Below are 22,748 nucleotides of genomic sequence, written 5' to 3' on the forward strand. Positions count from 1 at the left end.
AGATTTGAGAGGTTGCTCCCAACCTTCCTTCACTCGACACAATGGACCCCTAACTGGATGTCCAAACAGAAGCTCAAATGGGCTGTAGCCTGCCCCCTTCTGAGGAATCTCTCTGTAGGCAAAGAGAAGGCAGGGTAGTAAGACATCCCATTTTCGCCTAAGCTTTTCTGAGAGTCCCACGATCATACCCTTGAGGGTCTTGTTGAACCTTTCAATAAGCCCATTGCACTGTGGATGGTAGGGTGTGGTAACTTGTAGTTCACTCCACACTCTTTCCACATGGCAGTGATATAACTAGACATGAAGTTTGTACCTGTCTGTTAAAACCTCCTTAGGGAATCCCACTCTGGAAAAGATTACCAGGAGGGCCCTGGCCACTACAGGACCTGTGGTGGTCCTAAGGGGAATAGTTTCTGGGTACCTAGTGGCATGGTCCACCACCACTAGTATATAACTGTGCCTAGATGCAGTTGGAGGGTTCAAGTGACCAACAATGTAAATCCCTACCCTTTCAAAGGGGACCCCAACCACTGGAAGTAGAAATAAGGGGGCCTTTGTGGTGCCACCTGAATTACCACTGGCTTGGCAAGTAGCACATGAGCGACAAAACTCCTTGGTGTCTTCAGACTTATGGGGCCACTGAAAGTGAGGGACAAGCCTGTCCCAAGTCTTGCTTTGCCCTAAGTGAACTGCAAGAGTAATATCATGTGCCAGGGAGAGGAGGAAGCCTCTGAACTTCTGGGGTATCACCAACCTCCTGGTGGCACCAGGCTTGGGGTCTCTACCCTCAGAGTACAAGAGCCCATCTTCCCAATAGATCCTATGGGACCCACTGATATTCCTTGTTTCCTCGCAGTACAATACAAAGGGTGGTCTAGTAGCATAATAAGCATAAAATATAAACAATTTTGCTAGCATTCACCATTAGGACTTCTAGAAGTCACTGTTTGCAATTTCATGCAGTGTATTTGCATTTATCAGTTGGCAACACAGTTGCTCTTTCATTTCAAAGTTATAATGAACATTTGCAAAAATATGAAAGGTGCTCAAGGTGGTGGGATGAAGGAAAGGATGGTGATAGTGATTAAGGAGTGGGGGTTGAGGACAAGGACAGGGTAGTGTGACATATCACGTATTGGTACTGGTCCGGCCTTGGTGTAAGGTCAATTGTTCCAGAAGTAACACATAGCAATATAGGGACACTATCACATTAGTTTGGAGTTGTCCTAGCTTGTGAGTTGGATGAAAAGTCTACGTTTCGACCCCAAATGGGTACACTAGGTAAGTTCAACCTTAGGGTGGGGTCTTCCTCAGGACTGACAATGTGAAGAGCACCGAGAAATAAATCATCCAGCATGTTTCATGTACACTGGAAGTGTTTAGGCAGGACTGGGCTCAGCCGAGCTCCTAATGCTAAACCGTTCAGCTCCGTCAATGCGGTGTCAAATTCCTTGTTTCCTCAGCAGCAGCTTGCTGTCCGAGGGGTTCAATAGAGGGGCAGGACTGCTGCTCCAAACTCAAGTTTGCCCTGGAAGGGCCCCCTGCCCCCACAAACTCTGCCTGGCCAGGCCCAAGCTCCTCTGGGACAGTTCCTTCACAGGCGCTGAGATCATCTCTCTCAGGAGCCTGATCTTCACTGAGAGTTTGTGAGTTGGGCAATTCCTTACCCTTCCTGCTCCTTCTCTTGGGAAGCACCTGGTCTATTTTTTCAGGATCCAGTGCTTTGTCAGGTGCGAGCTGTTTGCTTTGAGCCAAGGTGACAGCAAACACACTAGCAGAGATGCCCATCATCTCTGCATGAGTCCTGAACTCCACTTCAGCCCAGGTTGAAGTTTCTAGATTATTGCCCAACAAACAACCTAAAGGTAGGTCTGGACATACCACAACCTTCTTAGGTCCAGTACCCTCCCCAGCTGATGTTCACAAGTGCTAAGTAATGGTCAGCCCTGACACTGCTAGCGTTGGCAACTTGGTACATTTTCTTTTGTGACATACCTGCTCAGCCCTGTGCAGATCTTCTTGGGAGCACCCTCAGTACTTCCTTAGCGCGGCGAAGATCGGACGCCGATTTCCAGGCGCACTTACACCCCGGGCGAGGACTTCAGCCCCCAGGGTGCATCAGGGGTGCACAGCTGCCGCGAGTGAGGGGGGGCGTGGTGAACGCGCATAAAGCGCTGCCTCTCCCCGCACGGCGTGGAGACCTTTTCTTTTGGGACATACCTGCTCAGCCCTGTGCAGATCTTCTTGGGAGCACCCTCTGTACTTCCTTAGAGCGGCGAAGATCGGACGCCTATTTCCAGGCGCACTTACACCCCGGGCGAGCACTTCAGCCCCCAGGGTGCATCAGCAGGTGCAGAGCTGCCGCGAGTGAGAGAGAGGCGTGGTGACCGCGCATAAAGCGCTGCCTCTACCCACGCGGCGCGGGACGCGCGCGGGACAGCGCCTGGACCCAGGGCGGGCCCGTCTGAGCCCGTCAGAGACAGTTAGAGGCAGGGCTGGGCAATTCCCCTAAGATTTTGGCCCAGGGATTGTAAATCTATATTGTTTGTTTGTTTTGGTATTGTCGTTTTGAACACATACTCTGAATTTATACTCGGCCAATCATGAGTAAGCCTAAAAATAGTAAAGGTCAGACTGCTGTAGGAACCTTAGATGCTTTTTTGCAGAAGGCAGAATCTGTCCTTATCCATGAAATCCAGCTCACAAAACAAAGGCTGTCTCTAGAGCCTCCACCTCCTCGGAGCAGACTTTCTTTATTCCCCGCACTTGTGGAATCTAGCGTGACGGTTAATAATGAGTTATCTCTTTCATTGACTAGCACCCAAGCACAAGGTGCGATAGATCTAGCTATAAACAACACCTCCCCATTATCGTCTGAATTTAGTCCTGATAGGTCTATAGTTACTACTAGAGGACAAAAGGCCCAACGTAAACGTAGGCCAGAATACACTGTTGAACCGCCCCTAAAAAAGGCAAAGGCAAAAATACTCAAAAGCAGAGCAAGCCTGCTCTGAGAATTATGGGGAAGAAAGGGAAAATTGCAGCTGGCGTGCCTGAAAAAACTGTAGTTTCAGTAACCCCTGTTAAACAGAATGAGAAAAACAAGCTTGCTGATATTGCGCAAGACGGGAACTTCTGGAGCCGACTTGAGACTATGATGTCGACCCTTCCGGAACACATCCTCCTAAAAATAACCAACGTAGAAGTTAGATTAGTTAAAGTGGAGGAGCTGGTTCATAGTAAATGCCCAGTTGTACAGACAGTTGCCACCAATCCAAGCGTCTGCTCCTTGTCAAGCAGGGTGGAAGGCTCTAGAGCCGGTCCATCTCTAAATTCCATCACTGTTGGACAAACGCAATATAAGGATGATGATATTACATTAATCCCTGACATCTCAGCTCGTATAGAAAGCAGAGTACAGACTCATGGGATGAAAGGTGGAAGTAATTATATGGTAGCAAATGGTATAAATCATCAAGGTCACCAAGATAATTCTTATAAATTATCGCAAAACTTAAACTTACCCAAGGAAGCTACTCCGTACACGGTTGTTTTCCTCCCCTACCACATAATGCTTTTGAACACTGGTCATCATTAAGGAATAACTCACTCCATTTTCTCACCTTAAGGACATGTTTAAAAAATCCCCTTTTTTGGGGTTTTAAAATGGTACGAAGGATTGGGTGGGTTGGCACTTCTGCCAAATCACTACACGGAGATTGTGTTGTAATTACTTTTGGCTCGCCACTCTTGGTGCGTACAATTATAGAGAGGGGCTACAATGGGCCTGTTAACTACAACGATCTAAATATATTACCATTAGGATATTTTTATCGCCCACCATACCCCTCAATGAATCAATGCTCCCAGATTGCAGGAGATAACTATTTGGGAACCAGGCAGCTTAGATACCCTATCCCAACACACAATTGTTTTGATGCTTTGCGTTCCTGGGAAGACATCAACTGACTTCTCTTTGGTACCACTGCACAATATAACTGTGTAACTGGCCTACACAACATCGGGGTTAATTAAAGATTGATTTTAATGGATAAAGATGATGCTGTTGCCAATCATCATGTGGGAAGCAACAGAGTTGTGCCTTGCGGGTTTAGGGATACAAGTAAGGAGACTCAGGTTGACACTCAGAGCACTTCTAATGCCCTTTTCCCATCTGGCTGTCCAAAGGAGGTCTTAACAGAACCTAGGAGTGATGGGGCACAAGGGCTTAGGGATTTAAAGAAATAAGTCTCTGCCTGGCTCCCAGGGCATGTCAAATGGTTTGCCTTTATCTGTATGTTTAAATGAGGATTTACCACGGGCAGCATCTGTCATAATCACCCTACTGTTGTTAAACCCCTCTATGTCATATTGTATCGTGGAATATTGCTGGATTGCGCTCAAAACTAAATATCCAACTATGGTGGGATTTTATTGTACAATTTGAGGTTCTTTGCTTTCAGGAGACATGGACCAAGGACGCGATCCATCTAAATGGGTACAGGACTTATCATGTTCCAGCTGTTGATGGTCGGAGTGGTAGAGCAAAGGGTGGCCTTTGCGTATATATATCTAGTAGCATGAACCTAAAGAAAATAACGAAGCTCGCTAATGATGATTATCATCAATTAGAGGTGCTGGATTTAGACACAACATCTTCTATAGCTTTGGTAAATTTCTATAATAATATCCCCCCAGGTTTAGTGGGCACTGTTATTAAAAATATGTCCCAATCATTGGAATTATTGGGTAAAAGTAAACGGAAAGATCATACGTTAATCTTTGTGGGGGATTTTAACTGTACGCTGTGTGAGAATGCTGGGGACAATCTGTGTGGAGCACTATGTGAAGAAGGTGTATGTTCATCTCACTTTAGTCATACTGCTCTGGGGGAACAGCTAAATTAATTTATATTTAGCTTTGACCTAGGCTTTGCAAATGAATTGTGTACATCACCAGTCCCCCTGCCCTGGACATATAATGGTAGGGGATGCTGTTCTACTATTGACTATGTTTTGGTATCCAGTAACCACGCACAAAGCCTCCACTCTTTTTATGTCTCTGAGAACTCACTCAGTGACCATTGCCCTCTCTGTCTGTCTATAACATTACCCTCTAGTAAAATCTTTGGAACTAACAATAATGACCGACTGTTAGAGAACATAGCCATCGGGAGTACCAATGGATACTCCCTTAGATGGGCTATGGTAGACCAAGAAGCGCAAACTAAACTAGTTGTTGGTAAATGTAAATCACACATAGAGACATGCCTAGGTGAAAAAGTTGCCCCTGCTACTATATTAGCATCTTTTTCAGCAATAACCAATGTAATCAGAGAGTCGCTCATTAGGCAAAAAAAGAGTAATAGACCCCAGAATGGATGGTTTGACTCGAGGTGTACCCAAGCTTACTCTCAGTTAAAAAAAGAATTGCATAACACCCCAAGAAACATCCCTGATATCAGGAAAGCACGAGGGGTATGTAAACAGGCGATTAGGGATAGGAAAATTACAATGAGGAAGGAGGCATGGGAGGCACTGCATTCAGCCTCAGTAGCTAAGGATAGTGCGGCTTTCTGGAAGGCAATTAGGGCACCTTTTTTATCCAAGGAGCACGGCCCAAAAATAGAGATAGCTATAACTTAGGAATAGTGGATTAAGCACTTTGTTCAGGTATATAGCGGTGATGAACCCTCTGTTAGAAGGGAAAATTGTGCTCAGGTGGTTCATGGTTCAAATTATTCACCACACTATAAGGAATTAATGTTCACTTTAGAGGAAGTAGAGAGGGCTCTACATGCTAGTCAGGGTGGTAAGGCTCCTGGCCCGGATGGGCTTTTGCTGTTGGATACTCTCAGAATGTCATCTGAGATTTTAAAGACCACAGTCCTGCACAATCAACTGATTTTAACTACTTTTAACATCCAACCCTATTTAATTTTTGTTTCCGGTGCTTACGATAGGTTCTTATTAACTCGATTTAGGCTGGGGGTCTTCCATAGACTAATCTCTTTTCCCATCATGAATGACAGGTTGCGAGACCTCCAGCTTTGCCCTTGTGACAATATCTCCCCTCAATCCATGATTCATGTTACTCTATTTTGTAAACTCTATTCCTCTGTAAGGAGTCTGTTTTTGATACCCATATTAAAACAGTATGGGCTCCGTCAATGTCCTCTTGCCCTTTTGGCATTACAATTTCTAGATAATGAGAATAGCGTTTTAAGGATAACAGTTTTCCTGAAAAAAGTGCTGTGTCTTAGGAACAGTGTGTCTATTTAACAGATTACTTTTAATGAAATAAGGGCTTCCGTCAGTGTAAATACTGATTTGTTTAATTGGATTTTTATGTAACACTTGTCTTAATATATGAATTGTGTATATACTTTTTAATTGTTTGCTTTTATGATTGTTGTTAATCAATCAAATAAAGCCTTTTTGAACTTGAACTACATTTGTCCAAGTATAATCTGCTTAGGGGACACAAGTTTCTCGGACAACATAGTGACATTGGCCCCTGTAAGCCAAGGCTTCTTTTCCATATAAGGCTGTTGTCTGTACTTGCCCAAGTTAGTGGGACTGACTAGTAAGGTGGCAAGATCCATACCACCATCACAGACTAAAACGGCCTGAGCTGGAGTTCTGACTGAGTCAGAACCCATTTCAGAACCCATCTCAGAACCCAAGGTTAACCCCACTAATCCCTTGGTTGCTGTACTACCACTTGTGCTTGTGATATGGGGAGCAGGTGCCTTAGGGTCAGTGGTAGTAGTGCTTTCCTTGACCTTTGGACAATCAGCATCCCATGTCCAATGGGTCTTCACTTTATAAAGGTAGCAACAAGGTTTATTTTTGCCTTTCTTGGAATTTTGGTACTCACCCCCAGATGCAGGTTTTTGGGGCCCTTGTGAAGAATCTTTTTATCTTTACCCTTGGCCCCACCCTTATCGTGGGCTTTTGAAGAATCTTGCTTCTTCTGGTCGTCTCCCTTATCATGGTTTTTCTGCTTAACCCTGGTGCAAACCCATTTGTCTGCCTTCTTTCCTAATTCTTGAGGAGAGGTCAGATCATAGTTCACCAGGTACGCAGCAGACACTACAGCTACAGCAGCAGATAGACAGGAAGGAGCATACTGGTCGCTTCCACGGTGCAACAAGCATGTTAGCTAAGGAGAAGTCTACTAAAACACATTAAACAAGGACAATGTGAACAATCAATCAATCAGGGTTTTATATAGCGCACTACTCACCTATGAGGGTCTCAAGGCACTGGGGTGGGGGGGAAGCGGCTCCGGATCAGTCGAAAAGCCAGGTCTTGAGGTCCTTCCTGAACGTGTGCTGGGTCGGGGAGCGTCTGATGTTCACAGGGAGCTCGTTCCAGGTCTTGGCCGCGATGTAGGAGAAGGCTCTTCCTCCGGTTTTGTTTCTGCGGATGCGGTGGAGCTCTGCCAGGGCGAGGTCGGCAGAGCGGAGTTTCTCTTGGGTACGTGGAAGGAAACTCTCTCGATGAGGTATTTGGGTCCGATGTTGTTGAGGGCTTTGTAGGCGTGGGTGAGGAGTTTGAAAGTGACCCTCTTTTCGACGGGGAGCCAGTGGAGGCCGCGTAGGTGTTGGGTCATGTGCTCGTGCCACGGAGTCCCAAGGACGAGTCTGGCTGCAGCGTTCCGGATGGTTTGGAGTCTGTGTAGAAGGGTTCTGTTGATTCCGGCGTAGAGGGCGTTGCCCAGTCAAGTCTGCTGGTTATGAGTGCGTGGGTGACGGTCCTTCTGCAGTCGCAGGGGATCCATTTGAAGGTCTTACGGAGGATGCGAAGGCAGGTGAAACTGGTGGAGGCGATGGCGTTGATCTGGCGGTTCATGGAGAGGGAGGAGTCGAGGATGATGTCGAGGTTCCGGGCGTGGTCAGTGGGGGTGGGTGGGCTCCCGAGGGCGGACGGCCACCAGGTGTTGTCCCAGGTGGCGGTGTAGGGTCCTAGGTTGAGGATCTCGGTTTTCTCAGAGTTGAGCTTCAAACAGCTGTCTTTCATCCAGGCTGCCGCATTCTTCATTCCTTCCTGAAAGCAGAGTTTGGTGTGTTCGGGATTCTTCGGAGTGAGAGGATGAGCTGTGTGTCGTCGGCATTGGATACGATGCTAAAATATATGAATTTGCGTTGGATTTGCACACTTGTCTTTTGCACATATTAATTGCCATGTATCGGTACAAAAATGGAACAATTGAAAATAATAACAAACTTCCCCTGGTTTTTTTTATATTATGAAACTGGTCGCGAGAAGAAGAATTTGCATTTCTGCTTATCATTTGTCATATTTTCATTTAGATACATGTGTCTCTTTTGTTGTTAGACTCTATTAAGATCAATTCATGGTATATATTTTCAGGCAGAAGAAAGACTGACCCAAATGTAAGAAACACATTTTGTGTATGGTATTTCTTTTATGTCTATTATCACACGTGGTGGACACAAAGCATATTTAAAAAAATGGCGGGCCATGTACTGACGATCTGTGAGCAATGGCAACCGCCCGAAACGCGTCAAATTTTTGCAGCTCTGTAAACAATAAATTCATCTGTGCCTGATTCTTGGGATTCGTGGTGTCTCTGTTCGCTGTTTGAGGAGGTACAGGGACAGCATATATATATTTATATATATATATCAGCAAAGCACTCTCCTCACTCTTGACAGAACCAACTGAGTAACAGGGAGCACGGACCACGGGATTCTTGTCCAATATCTGGTAGTTTATTCAAAGACCTCAGACAAACAAGACAGCCATTACGCGTTTCATCCCTCCTGGGGGACTTGATCACATGACGCAGATCTACCAATGGCATACGGTATTTAAAGAAAACATTTTTTTACATTTTTTGTATTTTTTTAAACATCATGTCTTCTGATTGGGCAGTATTTCAACAATGATTCCCTTTGCAAATAACATTTCTAATGTCGTTTAATCAACATAGATGTAAGCAAATTTTGGATTTTTAAATTTTCTTGAAAGATCTCAGGATAAATCCTGCAATGCTTACCAATGAACACTTATAGTATCAATTAGTGAAATCTGGACCCGTTTTGAAGTGATAGTCTAATATGACACCAATATTTTTCTAATAAAAATGAGGTAGAAATGTTGTAACTTGGTGCAAACCAAGGCTTCTCCAAAAATAGAGAGAGAGAAAATAAATAAATAAATAAAATATATAAATATACGATTTAAAAATATATATACATACATATGCATTCATTTGAAATTTCTCTTATAGTGTTAAAACCAACATGTTCTACAATTTAGAAAATATATAAATAAACATACGCATGTCATAAAATATGAACTTATATGAATAAATATATTTCACAAATACTATTCTCAATTAGGATGGTTAAAAGCTGTTAAAAAGTTAATTGTATATAAATATATATTAAATTAAAAACATATAAATATACACAATAAATACCAAACCTTAAACATTAAATGTTGAATGTTAAATACCAATGTATCTAAAAACCATCAATTGTTAAGAATTCAAAGTTGTCAAAGTTGGTTCACACAAAGTCTCACCAATCTGTGGACTACACTATCATTTTAGCTAGAAGGTCTGCAACAAGTTGGGTTGGGTCAAATGAACCAGCAAGTCATGGTGAGCATCCATTTCAATATATAAGTAAGTTGAATCACTGTTGGTGCCTGCCTATCAGATGACATAAGGTAGTGAGGGACTTAATGTCAAAAATAGTGAAACTAATTTTTCTTAAAATATATACTTAAAATATATTATAAGTACATAAAAAACCACATTTAGTTGTGTGTAAAAAAATGTCTAAAACCACCGTGATAATTGAAACTGATGTGTTTGAGAGAAAGAGAGAGATCAGATGGAGGCAATGAATGACCTTATGACTCATAATTGGTGAAAAATTTAATTTTAACTTATCACTGCCACATTGCCCAAATACTTATGGCATGCTAGATAAGGTTTATGCCCTAAGTGACTTAGTGGTATAGGTGAGCAAATTAGATAGCACGGCCGAGAGGCTAAGGTGACCGAACATTTGGAGAAGTAATAGGTGGTAAACTTTGTTATAGACTCGCATGTAACTCCTCAGAGCTGTTGAGTCCATTAGGTTGTTTACTGTCCAAATTTAGAATGTAGTGCATTTCCAGTAATCTAAGGGATTTCTCCCTGTCACCACCCCTTTTGTTTCTAGGAACAGAATCAATGAAATAGTATTTGAGGTCTTTTGGGTTGCCTTCATGTTTTTCATGAAAATGCCGTGCTACCGGGTATGCCTGGTCTTTGTTCTTAATGGCTCGAAGGTGTTGGAGTACTCTTTTGTGGCCTGGTAATATAGTACTCCCTATATACCTTAAATTACATGGGCACTCCAAAACATAAACCACATAGTCTGTCTTACAATTAAGGGCTTTGGTAATGACTTTGTCTGGGCCGCCAAAAGGAGTAGAATAATTGGATGTTGAAACACCATGTTGACAGGCCTTGCAGGTCTTACATTTAAAAAAACCAAATCGTTGGGCCAGCCAAGATCCCTTGGCTGGAATTCCGCAAGGATCATTGTCAACAAGTGAGTCCCTCATGGAAATCCCTTTCCGATAAGTCAGAGGGTTTTTTTGGTACCAAGGTGCCGATAATAGGATCTTGTTTGACAAGGTACCAGTGTCTGTTGATGATTTTTCTCACTGAACTTTGGTGCTGATTGTAATCCAAGATGAATCTAAAATCATCGACAGTGTTGTCAGGGACCATGGACTGTACCCTCTTGGTTGGTGTGTTGTCTCTGTCTTGGAGGTTACATTTAAGGAGAGCTTTGTCAAGGCATTTTTTACTGTATCCTCTAGCCTTAAACCTGTTAATACAATCTTGTTGTGCTGCTATCAAGGCTTCTTGATGGCTACATATGCGTTTGATGCGTAAGAGCTCACCATAAGGGATGCTCTGTATGAGATGAATTGGATGTGCGCTACTCGCATGTAGGATTGTATTTCCCGCCGTGGGTTTCCTGTGTAGTCTAGTTTCTACTCTGCCTTGTTCCACATACACTTCTACATCCAAAAACACAATTTTGGTTTTACTGATATTGGATGTGAAGTGGAGATTAAGGTCATTGTTATTAAGAGATTCAATAAATTCCAAAGCTCCCTCCTCTGTACCCTCCCATACACAAAATAAATCGTCGATGAATCTCAACCAACATTTGACATTGCGTTTGAGGGTTTCTGAGTGTCTTACCATGAGGACCTGCTCCTCCTACCAGCCCATGTGTAAACATGCATAGCTGGGGGAGAAGCTGGCCCCCATCGCTACACCTCTCAGTTGTTGGTACATGGTGTTTTGGAACATAAATATGTTGTTCATTAAACACAGTTCAACCATATTTACAAGCATTCTGTTGTGTTCTTCATACCCTGTTCCCTTCTTTGCCAGATAATATTTCATGGCTCGTAGACCATCATTATGTCAGATAGAGGTGTAGAGTGACGTAACGTCGAGGGTAATTAGATGGTATTCATCATTCAATTTGAAGTTCTTAATCTTGGAAAGAAAGTCACCAGTGTCTTTGATATATGACCTTAGATTTTGTACATGGTCTTGAAGGAAATAGTCGACATAAATGGAAGTGTTCTCAAAAATGCTGTTCCGGGCTGATATTATGGGTCGGCCTGGTGGGCTGGTTTTGTTTTTATGTACTTTTGGTATAAAGTATAGAATTGGAATTGTTGGATTGGGATTCCATAGGTATTTGTATTCATCTGATGTTAGCAAACCCTTTTCTCGCCATGCCATCAAGGTAATACGAAAAGACGCTTGCGTCGCGTTCCAGGCCACTCTGTTACTGTTTCCATAGCACGACTTGTCTTCCAAGTGTCTCATCGCTTCTTTAATGTACTCCTCTCTTTTCCAGAGTACCACATTGCCTCCTTTGTCGGCGCCCCGCACGACTATTTCCTTATCGTTTTTGATTTTGGCCATCAAAGAATGATATTGCAGTTCCTGTACATTCTTTTTGCTGCGTTTTGGCCCATTGTGTGTCATTCTGTTTAGGCCTTTTAATTCAGTAATAACTTTTTCATGAAATATATCAATGGTGTCTTTCATCATCAAAGGATAAAATGAGGAGGGTGGTTTAAAGGGTGTCACACATTTTACAGTTGTCGATGATTGAATATTATTGGAAAAGGCTTCTTGGGGTTCACATATTTGATTGCCTTCACATGCTAAATCATAAAGTGTGTCAATTAATGATTGAGAATCAGGCATGATATTTGATTCGTTGTCCATTTCTTGTATCGGTGACTCGTTGCTGGCTAATGTTGTTACAGTTGCTGTATTCTTTTTCTTGGCCTGAGCGTGGAATTTTTTCAATTTTAGTTTTCTGACACTTTTGTAAATGTCAACTCTAGACTTGGAGTAGTTGAATGCACTTTCCGGGCAATAGGAGAGGCCTAAAGCAAGTAATTGTAATTCAGCTTTGTTCAAAATCATATCTGTTACGTTGATGACTGTCATATCACTGGAAACATCAGCAACACTAGGATTTATTTCTTCCAGTATCTCTTCTGTTGCTTCTTTGGATACTTTTTGTATGATCCTTCTTCTCTGAGCTTTTCTCCTCTCTCTCCGTTTTTTATTTTTGATTGTGCCTGATTTTCCCCGGTTTGTTGTTTTCTCGGCCTTAGGGATTGTAGCCGTTCCATGCATAAAAAATCCACTTCATCTGTAAGGGAGTGCCTGCGTGATGTGCTTGGCTTAGCTTTGTTCAGAGTTTCCATTTCTGATCCACTTTCCGCTGCTGAACTTCCCTCAGATGCGGATGTTAGGTCAATTTGTTGGTTAGCCCTTGCCACCTCTTTTTTCTTTGTTTCAGTGTTATCAGCTTTAAGTGTGTCAAACTTTCGGGCGAAGGTAAATATTCGGCCTTGTTCATAGTCGCAATGATCTCTATGGAATTTGAATGTTTTGCGTTCCCTTATTAGGTCTTCCTCTTTTTTGAGTCGCTTTTTCATGTCAGTTAATAATTTCAAGATGTCATCTTGCTGATCCATTTTTTCTAACTCCTTGTTTAAAGAATCAATTTCATCCGCCAGCTTAATGCAATCCTTTTCTGCATATTTGACTAGACTAAAGAGCATAATATCGAACTTAATATTCATTCAGACTGATTTATCTGGCCATGAGCAAGCAACTCGGGTTCTACTGATCATGTTTTTTGTTTTTGATCAGTAGAACCCGAGTTGCTTGCTCATGGCCAGATGAATCAGTCTGAATGAATATTAAGTTCGATATTATGCAAACGTATGAATTGTATGCTACCAAATGGTTTAATTTGCAACAAACTGCATTGACTACACTTGTAAGTGCATTGTTTGATTTAGAAAGGTAATTGCACAAGGTTCGTTGTTCTGCGGGCAAAATGCCCCATGTTACACTCCAAACTACGAGTCTGTCTTCACCCTCATTGTTATTGTAGTTTTACACGTGACACGGCATATTTTTCAGTTAAATTGAAAGTAAAAACTTTACTGCAATGTTAGTGAGCAAGCCTGCAGGACAGGCGAAACGCGTCTGACATTACCAGCTGACTCTCCTTTCGTGGGATTTCGTGGTATATATATATATATATATATATATATATATATAGCAGCCGGTGCGAAGCACCCCATTTTGTAAACCTGTTGGTGTATATGAGACCCAAAGCAAAGTATCCCATGTGAGATGATTTAAACATGCAAGGGGATGGCAATGTGTAGTGTTCCTTAGGTTCTTGGTATTATGGACAAAGAACTGGACAGGGTGTACATAATATATAGAGTTACTTTCATGTAGCATGGAACCTTTACAGTTAACAGTAATCACAGTGGTACCAGTACCAATGCTTGACTGCCGAGTAGGAGTGCTACGGTAATTTATTGTGGTGGTTGTTCTGGCTATATTAGACATTAGTGTACACCAGTAGCTCACAGGGGTAACGTCTATGGGAATAAAGGGACTAGGCAATATTCAATCTGTATTGTCTCAAGAGATTTTAGGAGCAAGGAAGCGCTTCTGGAACTCATGCAGGTGATTCAGTTAAGAGGGTTTTTAAAAGCAAAGGCCCTCAATTCTTTACTTTTATTTGATAAGAAAATGCATTATTAGGGACGGTATTAGTGCTTGACTTCAAGGCTGTGGCCTTTCATGAGCTGGGCACATACCCACTTTTCTACCTCAATTAGCTTTAGGATACATAAAAAAAGGGCATTCCAATTTAGAAGGGCCCTTAAAATCGGTGTCATGTGATTTGAAAACACTTGACATTGAAGACTTGAGATTTGAAACAACAAGTGAAGTAAGAAGATATTTGCTTACCAACTGGGTCATTGAGCACTTCGTCAGGGTCACAGGGCCCAGTGATGACTTGCTCCACACTGAGGGCATAGTATAGACTGCAGTCCCCGTTGTTCAATAGCACTAGGTCCTGTGACTGAGATCCACCAACCAAAATGTTCCCTAGATCTAGCTGCTCCTCTTCAGCCTGTATGTGATGCACACAAAAGACAATCAGTATCCTCTGCATGGACATGCACATTAGAGACAAATGAAAACAAAACTGTCAATAGCGCATATGAGAGCTGTCCGATGAAAGGAATTTAATCTGAAGGCATATTATAGGCTTGTGCAGAGCAGGCAAGAACCCACTCTTTAGAGGCCTACTCTCAGGCCATTATATTGTTATATTTGTAAGTCTTTCAGCCTAGATCACAACTTAAAGACCTTCATCAAAGGTTGGAGTACTCCAGAACTGTGATTCTGCATTACGCCACCGCCCGTGTCAAGATAGAATACTCTATGTGTCTTGAGAAGTTTTACAAATGACTCACCAATAGCTGATTATTATATTGAGTACAACTTTAGAATAATCCCCAACATAGTAATGACAAAACTAAACTAAACTGATCATTCATTGACTGTCTGACTTCTATGTACTGATTATCAAAAACTATTTGCCAGTGCTTGTCTCAAAAATGGTCTTTTTTATTTTTTTCAGCTAGATATAAAGCAATACAAACTACAATACAGACAATGTGTGGTACCGATAGGTGATGACTAAATGAGAGAAAAATCACTTGCTCATGAGTCATTTAACATGCATAAGTGGCCCCTTAATTTGTTACCTAATTGAGGTATCTAAAAGGGGTTACTACAGCAATAGGTATTGTTAGAAAAAAATGGAGTAAGATTCAAAAAGGAAATTCGACCAAGATGTTTAGAGGGGCATGTCTTAAATAAAGACACAGCCACAAACACACAATTTAATTTACATTTTAAACATGAATGTCATGAATAAGAATAACATCGTCCAAAACTTACACTCATAGCCTGAGCAGACATATCTGTCCACTAAAGACACATTCTAGCATAGGACCAACTATGACACAAACCTCCTGGTGGAAAGGTTTCCATCATCCAGCACTAAAACTCTGAGGTGGTGATAGTGGTAAGCAGGAATCGCTCCCGTCATCGAACTAGATAACCAATAGGACAAATCAGGACAGCTAAGCATGAAGATAGATGCTGGACAAAGATCCAATCAGTGACTGAAACCCTACACTGGTCGCACTTTGCCTAATACTTTACAAGAAGCACACATCTCGGACTCCATAACCAACATAGTCCCGGTCGCAGAGGAGCCCATGTTAAAAGCAAGTGTACTTATACCCTTTACTATAAAAACAATGGACACTTCTGGATTCAACTTTCGATCACAGTGCTAACCGTCATATAGTTCAAGGCATCGCCCAGATGGTCTATTGGTATATCGAAGGGCGGAGGAAGACCAAATGTGCAGTCCAAAGACTAGCAAGCGTCTTCCAGGCGTCCCACATTTTCAAATGAAAAAACTTCACATATTTTCAAGATTTGCAGTGACATAACAGATGGAATAGGCACAAATAATGGCTATCATGACTTCTGACCAGAACCCAGTAACTGGAGAAATAGGATTTGCAAGACAGGAGCATACATTCTCTTTATGTATGTGCCACGCCTGCCTTCACGTGCTACAACGGTACTCATTCACCTATTCTCAATGTTGCAGTTGCTAAACCACGTGAAACAAGAATCCCACTCCATCTGCTCACTTAAAACTTCAAGGAAGGCACATCTTAACTCTCCTATCAAGCAGTGTATGTGGAACAGAGATGAAGCATTCAACAACAAATGTACTATCTGTTGTATGCCCGACTGGATCCTTTCAAGTGTAGAATGGAGCGGGTTCAGCAGAAAACACAAGAAAGATATGAAGAGAAAGCACTAGAATTCCTGGCATAAGGATCCTGAAACAGGAAAAGCAAGTGTTTAATACTGTTAGTTACTTGGCATGTTTATGCGAAAGGCACTGAGCTTCTTTAGGAGGTGAAAATTAAAATTGTGTACAAAATAACACAAGGAGAAATGCCATTCTCACATGGTAAATGTATTCCACAGGTGTTTTTTGCATCCCAATTCCAGGATTACCATCTGCAAATGGGGAATGAGTATCTGTTGTGCTGTATTGTAGTTGTAGTTGTAGTTAGTTATGAAAAGGCACTGAAGAATGTTGGTTGACTCTCTTTAAAGCATCCACCATCTAACAGCACAGCCAGCACTTGACAGCCTTCTTTCCAAATGATCCTGGTTGTCAGGGCATCACATTCTATATGATGCACTTAACACTCGATGGGATACATCTTCATTAAAGAGACATTTCTTGCATTGGCCACAACAAAGAGCATTATTAGATGGGTGGCATGCTATGCCATAGCTGAGTGCATGATGAAAACAGGGCTGAATTGCAGTATGTTGCTGTTATCTTAATACAGGTGCTATGTGCAAGGGTGTAACGGAGGAAAGAAATGAGAGGGATACAACAAATGTGCTTTACATTTATTTACTGTTTACTTTTTTGAGATGGTCTCCATGGGTTCTACCCAGTAGCAACAGAGGAGCAGCCCACAGCTAGGGCCAGTTTAAGATATAGAGATGCCCAATTCAACAGGGCATATGTGCCCCCCGCCAACCCCCAGACCATGTTCTAGTGGTTCCAATGGCAGATGTGCACTATGCAAATATCAGTATCATTACCAAAATGTAACATAATAGGAAACGAAATAAAGTCAGCAGAATACACAATAATTATAGTTAAAAACACAGTGTGAGCACCTTCGTGGGAGGGGACGCATAGCATGACTGCTGCCATCCTGGCTTCAATATGTTGAATATATTTATTTATCTTACATAAGGGGTAGAAAGGGGAAAACGTCTGCGCACACCCTCCCCAGTTATACTTCCCAAGTAACATGGAGTACCCAGAAAAAGATCAGATGACAAAAGAGTAAATAAATCTCCGGCCTTAATGATCGAAAATCGAAGAAGTATATTTTCAAAGGACAAAAGCCCTTACCCACACAGCGGTGACATGATTCATCCTAGGTATCCTACAACCCTCACAATCTTGAGGGGAGCTCTTTGGATGTTTAGAAGCCACAAGGTGGTTCACAGGAACATGGATCCCAGGAGTGGGCTGTATAAAGTAAGGCAGAGAGGGAAAAAGATAAAAAGTACTTACTGGTAAACTGCTGACTTTATCAGTGTCTCCAGAGAGCAGGGTTAAAAAGAAAAAGAGGAAGGCATCATTGTACCTTTCCTAGTTGGTTGACATGTTTCAGTCTTAAAGTACCCCAATTTAGGTGCTGCAGGCTTTTTTTCAGGACCAGGCCTCCTGGATGGTGGTGCGCCTTGACTAGCACATGATCATAAATTCAGATCGTTAACATTTGTGAAAAGATGCTAATACTGTGTCTGTAAGTTCAAGAGAGAAACATACTTTCCATTCTCGGTGGACTTTTTGGGATATTGTAGAAAAGGTCAAAAACATCCTTATTAAGTAATAGTTTGCATACAATAAGTGTTCCGGCATGAAATTCCCACTTACCAACAGATTTGCTCCACCTCCGCGCTTCTGATCTCCATACCCCTTTTGGCAAACCACCCTCGGTTATTTCCACCTGGTCCTTCAATACCATGCACCACCACTATCCCCACTACCAGACTCCTTTTTTAAGAAGAGGCTTCAGAAGAAACCGCTCAAAAGAAAGGGCCCCACAACAGTGCATTGGAATCCTCCAGCATCACCACCACAGACACAGGCCGCTTCAGAGAACAGGCGACCACCAGCCAAAGAACATACTGGTTGTTAACTTGAGTGAAAACGAGCGGCTACAGGATGAAATAGATGTACCAAATAAAGGTCTAGATTTTGTCCCCATGAATGACGGATATTAACTTACTCTATGTAACGAACTGGCAGCACTTTACCTGAAAATAAGACTCAAATTCTTTTGAGCACTACCGAAGATTTGGGAAATGTTGACCACCATACAGCTCTCAAAAAGAAATCCACCTTCTTTCCCCCTCCACTCATTATTCCACCAGAGGTGACTCCCTTTGGACAGGCTGAGACCAAAGACATACCACTGGCCCTGCAGGATCACAGGCACCCCTCACACAATCTCAAACCGAGAGATGCAAAGCCTTAAATCACCAACTACACATCTTGATGTTGTGATAAAACCAGCTGACGAGGGGGTCTGGGTCCCATTGTTGCCCTCCACACGTCTGATTACAGAGAGGAATGCTTATAATTGCTCGATGATGAACACAACTATCAAAAAGTCGCCCACGATCCAATTCAGAGACCAAGATGTAGGATAAAAAATGTAATAGAAGAGGGTGTGTCCAACTCTTGGATTGAGAAGCATGAAGCTAACTTCCTTCACATTGAAAAACCAGTCACCCCCCCTCTTTACATCATACCTAGGATATATAAACAAACATCATCACCTCCAAGAAGACATATAGTATCAAGGATGGGATCTATTTTGGAATGCTTAACACAGAGTTTATCTGATTTTTTTCTGAGACCGTTGGTAAGAAATATACCCTCATTTAACTTCTTGGAAGTCCTTCCTTTTGATCCCTCTATCAACATCCTCATAGATATAGATGTGCAACAGCATTCCTTAGACAGAAACTGCGTGGCCCATTGAGGAACTGTTACAAGAATCCACTCTATAGTTTATCGCACCAATGCAATTCATCATATGATGTGCTACTATAACCAAGACAACTTTTTTCACTATGACAGAGGAGGCGCTTGGGGGCCATGGAGTAGGAGACCATTGGCTGGTGCTCTCCAGCCGCCCCGGGATTGAAGTCAACATCCTGGTGCCTTGGAGCATACTGAAAGCGGGGACCTGTGCAGGGCTCCTGCCGAAGCTTGGAGGAGTGCTAGTGGAGAGGCACTGTTGGAGCTGCAGACTGCCTACACTCAGTTTCCACAGGCTGCAAAGAAAAGGCAAGAAGGTGACTGTGATATAAAAGCAGCACCCGTAGAGCCTGTGCGCCTGTCAGATGTTTTGGACCCAAGGGAGAAGCGTACCATGGGGGCTGCCAAATATGTGGTGCATGAAGAACATAAAGGGCTGCAATGGGCTGTAAACTGCAATAGCCCCTGTGGTCAGCAAGGCACTAGACTGAGAGGAGTTCTGATAACTCCAGGACAAATAGGTTAGAGGGCGCAGGGAGCCCGGCTGAGAGACATGTGAAACAGCTCAACGCCATGACTGATCAGGTACAAGGTTCAAATGTTAGAAAGTGGAGTAGAGGATCAGGAAGGGAACACCAAATATTAAAGGGGTGTGCATCCACCCAAGAAAACTTAGGGGACCTCCATGATTCTTTATTCTGGAGTGGCTGCAGTAGGTGATAGTACCTGAGGGCCTCCTAAACTTCTATGCACACAAGAGAGTTCATTGGGTGTCGCTGCATCCCCTTAGTCCTGGAAAGCCACCGTACCCTGTGGTGGCCCGGTTGTTACCCTACAGGGCAAAGCTGCACTTGGGGAAACAATGCACAATTATTTTACAGAAAATGAGGAAATGGCATCACTGGCACTGGTGGAGTGGGAGGCATTTAAGGCGTAGTCAGAGGATACTGCACAGTCACTGCAGCTGAGGTGCGTGCATAGTTTAATGATGTGATATATAAACACTAGCAGCTCTTGAATAAAGTGGAGAGGGAACATCTGAGAGATCCTGTCATTGGAGGGCGGCTGAGGGAAGAGAGGGAGAAATACTGAGAATGGTGATATACTTGAAAGGGTCTGGTTACAAGTTGTACCTCTCTAAGATGCATGATGAAAGGGACAAAGGTTGGAGACTATTGGAATGGTTAACCAATCCTGAAAAGAGAAGCTCCCTGATCTCAAACATTTGCAATGAAGGGGATGAACTGGTAGACCCCCAGGCAGATATTAATGCAAAGTTTAAAGCTTATCATGATAACTTATATTCATCGAGGGGTGACATTGATGAGTTAGCACTGAATGAATATATGTTGGGTAGTACATCCCAAAAACTCCTCCAAGAAGAGGCAGATCTCCTGGACAGGGACATCTTATTGCAAGATGTTTGGGCCACCACAAAACAGATAGCAAGAGGAAAGTGCCTGCTGCGGACGGTCTGTCCACAGAATTTTCTGAAGCTTATGCAGATGCTCTTGCCCTTAAACTGACTGTGGCATTTTTAACAAAGCCGAATGGCTGGTTGTCTTCCACAAACAACGAGAGAAGCAAATACTATCATCATTCCCTAAGAAAGACAATGACAGCTCATTTGTGGCTTCCAACTAACTTCTTTCAATGCTCAATGTCGATTACAGAAAGTTAAATATTAGCAAACAGAATACTTCCCAAAATTGATGGCTTGATACACCTGACCAAAATGGGTCAGTACAGTATGATGCCCAATAGTAGGAGAGTAACACAAATGCTGACTTCCCCGCTGCCACACCATCCTAAGGCTCTTGGGCTTTCCATAAAAATCATAAAGACCTTTGATTCTCTTCACTGGGAGTTTCTTTATACTGTTATGTCCAGTATGGGCGTAGGCTGCGGATTCCTGAAATGGAGCAAATTATTTTATGCCAGCCCGATGGCTCGAATTCAAATGTGAGGCTTAAACTCTGACAAAGTGTTGGATTGATAGGAGCATTTGCCAGGGCTGTCCCCGCTCTCCTGTTTTATTTACTAGGCACTAGGGATGGGGATATATGCTGTATGGCTGCGCAGCGGTTCACGATTTGCAGTTGTGTATTGTTGAAACCAATAAAAACATCTATAAAACAATATGAATACCATAGGCAACCAGGGTAAATGATAAAAAACAGTCAGTGACCAAATGTCCCCTTACCCCATGATGATCCCCTCTTATGTTACAATGTGATCCTTCTCCTCTGTGCGCAGTTATTATTCATTCACTATTTGTGTCCTCTGTATTGTTTATTTGAACCAATATATGTGTCAATAAAAAGAAATATATTTAAAAAAAAAGTCTGTGTTCTCAGTATAGTATTCTCCTTTCCCATTGTTTTGTCCATTCAAATTCCTCCAGGTACTTCTAGAAGGAAACTTTACAGGCAAAAAACAGAGGCCAAGAGCAATATGTGTGAAATCAGGATTTTATATTGGCACAAACACTGTCTGAGCATAATTTCAAAGTTACTGCAGCACTCATAATAAGCCGATAAATGTTGTTTTTAAAAAGCTAGTTATGGGGGTGTGGCCAACGCTGACGCAGTATTGCGCCTAGGGGTGAGTTCTGACTAGATTAGCTCGTTCGGCTTTGAAACTATTAAGGATGACCAACTGTCCAGAATAATGTAAGGATCCTGAGGGGTTGGGGACCAACTACCAGCAACTTCGTTTGCAACTTTAACAAATCAAGTAAGCTGGCAAAGAACGTCACACTGCAGTAGCCATCTATGGCAGTGAGACGTGCCGGTAATGAGAGGTGCGTGAAGGATGTGTCACCAATCACAAGGTCAGTTTTAACCCAGCGAAGCACCTCCTCATGAATACATGAAGGGTTCTCACACTAAACTCTGCATCACTCCCATAAAGCTTCAAGAGAAGGGGAAGAGGCACGTTTCTTGACCCCCTCTGGTGGCAATAAAATGCTGTGTGGTGAGAGGAAGATAGGCGATATTTACAGGCTCACAGAGATGAAGCCTTTCTGCATAGGTAGCATGAATGTGTTTCATACTGGGCTGGGGGTTGCAGGAGATTATGGAGGATGGCTGACGAGAACACACATTACCCATGCTTCAAAAATGTATCTAATCCTTTCCCATGAACTCTGTTTCATTGTTGGTATGTTCAGTTAATCTTAGTTGGTTAGGAGAGCTGGGGGTGGGAGGTGAACAAAGGCGGAAATGCCCAACATAAAGAGGCTTGAGGAAACTCATCTTCTTAAAATCCAGAATAAGTAACAAGTTATACCAATAAGTGAATCTAAGAGAAATGGGATCATGGTGGCACTGCATGGAGATCTGAATTATACAGTGTACAGAGTCAGAATGGACTCCAAAGGGTGTAGGTTTGTTTATATACTGGGCTCTATGAGAGGGAAGCAAACAGACTTACTCACATCACATGCCTGACATGCAGGCCAGGAACACTTACTTTTTTAATATGTTCCACAGGTTAAGAGAGCGTGGCCACAGGAATTGCTATGGGTATGGGGCTCATGTTGTCCTGGAAGCTGCACTGGACAGGCACCCACAGGATCGATACCTTAAGGGGGCAGTGTTGAAAGAAGTCTAGGTAAATTAGAAGACACATTTTTGCCGGATGTTTGGTGGGAGATGTACCCTCAAGA

General features: G+C 42.7%; 1 protein-coding gene across 2 annotated transcripts in view; it reads right to left on the reverse strand.

The window, feature by feature from the left end:
* The window catches only part of CFAP65 (cilia and flagella associated protein 65), a 684,907-nt gene that overhangs the window by 267,700 nt on the left and 394,459 nt on the right, over window positions 1-22,748 (reverse strand). Inside the window, exons 16-17 of one of the 2 annotated variants that reach the window (XM_085650062.1) lie at window positions 17,435-17,554; window positions 14,362-14,527 (exon numbers count right to left, since the gene is read on the reverse strand). In XM_085650062.1, the coding sequence (XP_085506188.1) occupies window positions 14,362-14,527; window positions 17,435-17,554 (286 nt within the window). The remainder of the gene's footprint in view (window positions 1-14,361; window positions 14,528-17,434; window positions 17,555-22,748) is intronic. The other variant, XM_085650063.1, reaches the window with a different exon arrangement.

Source organism: Triturus cristatus, chromosome 3_2 (assembly GCF_964204655.1).
Source record: "Triturus cristatus chromosome 3_2, aTriCri1.1, whole genome shotgun sequence".
In the NCBI taxonomy this organism is placed as follows: domain Eukaryota; kingdom Metazoa; phylum Chordata; class Amphibia; order Caudata; family Salamandridae; genus Triturus; species Triturus cristatus.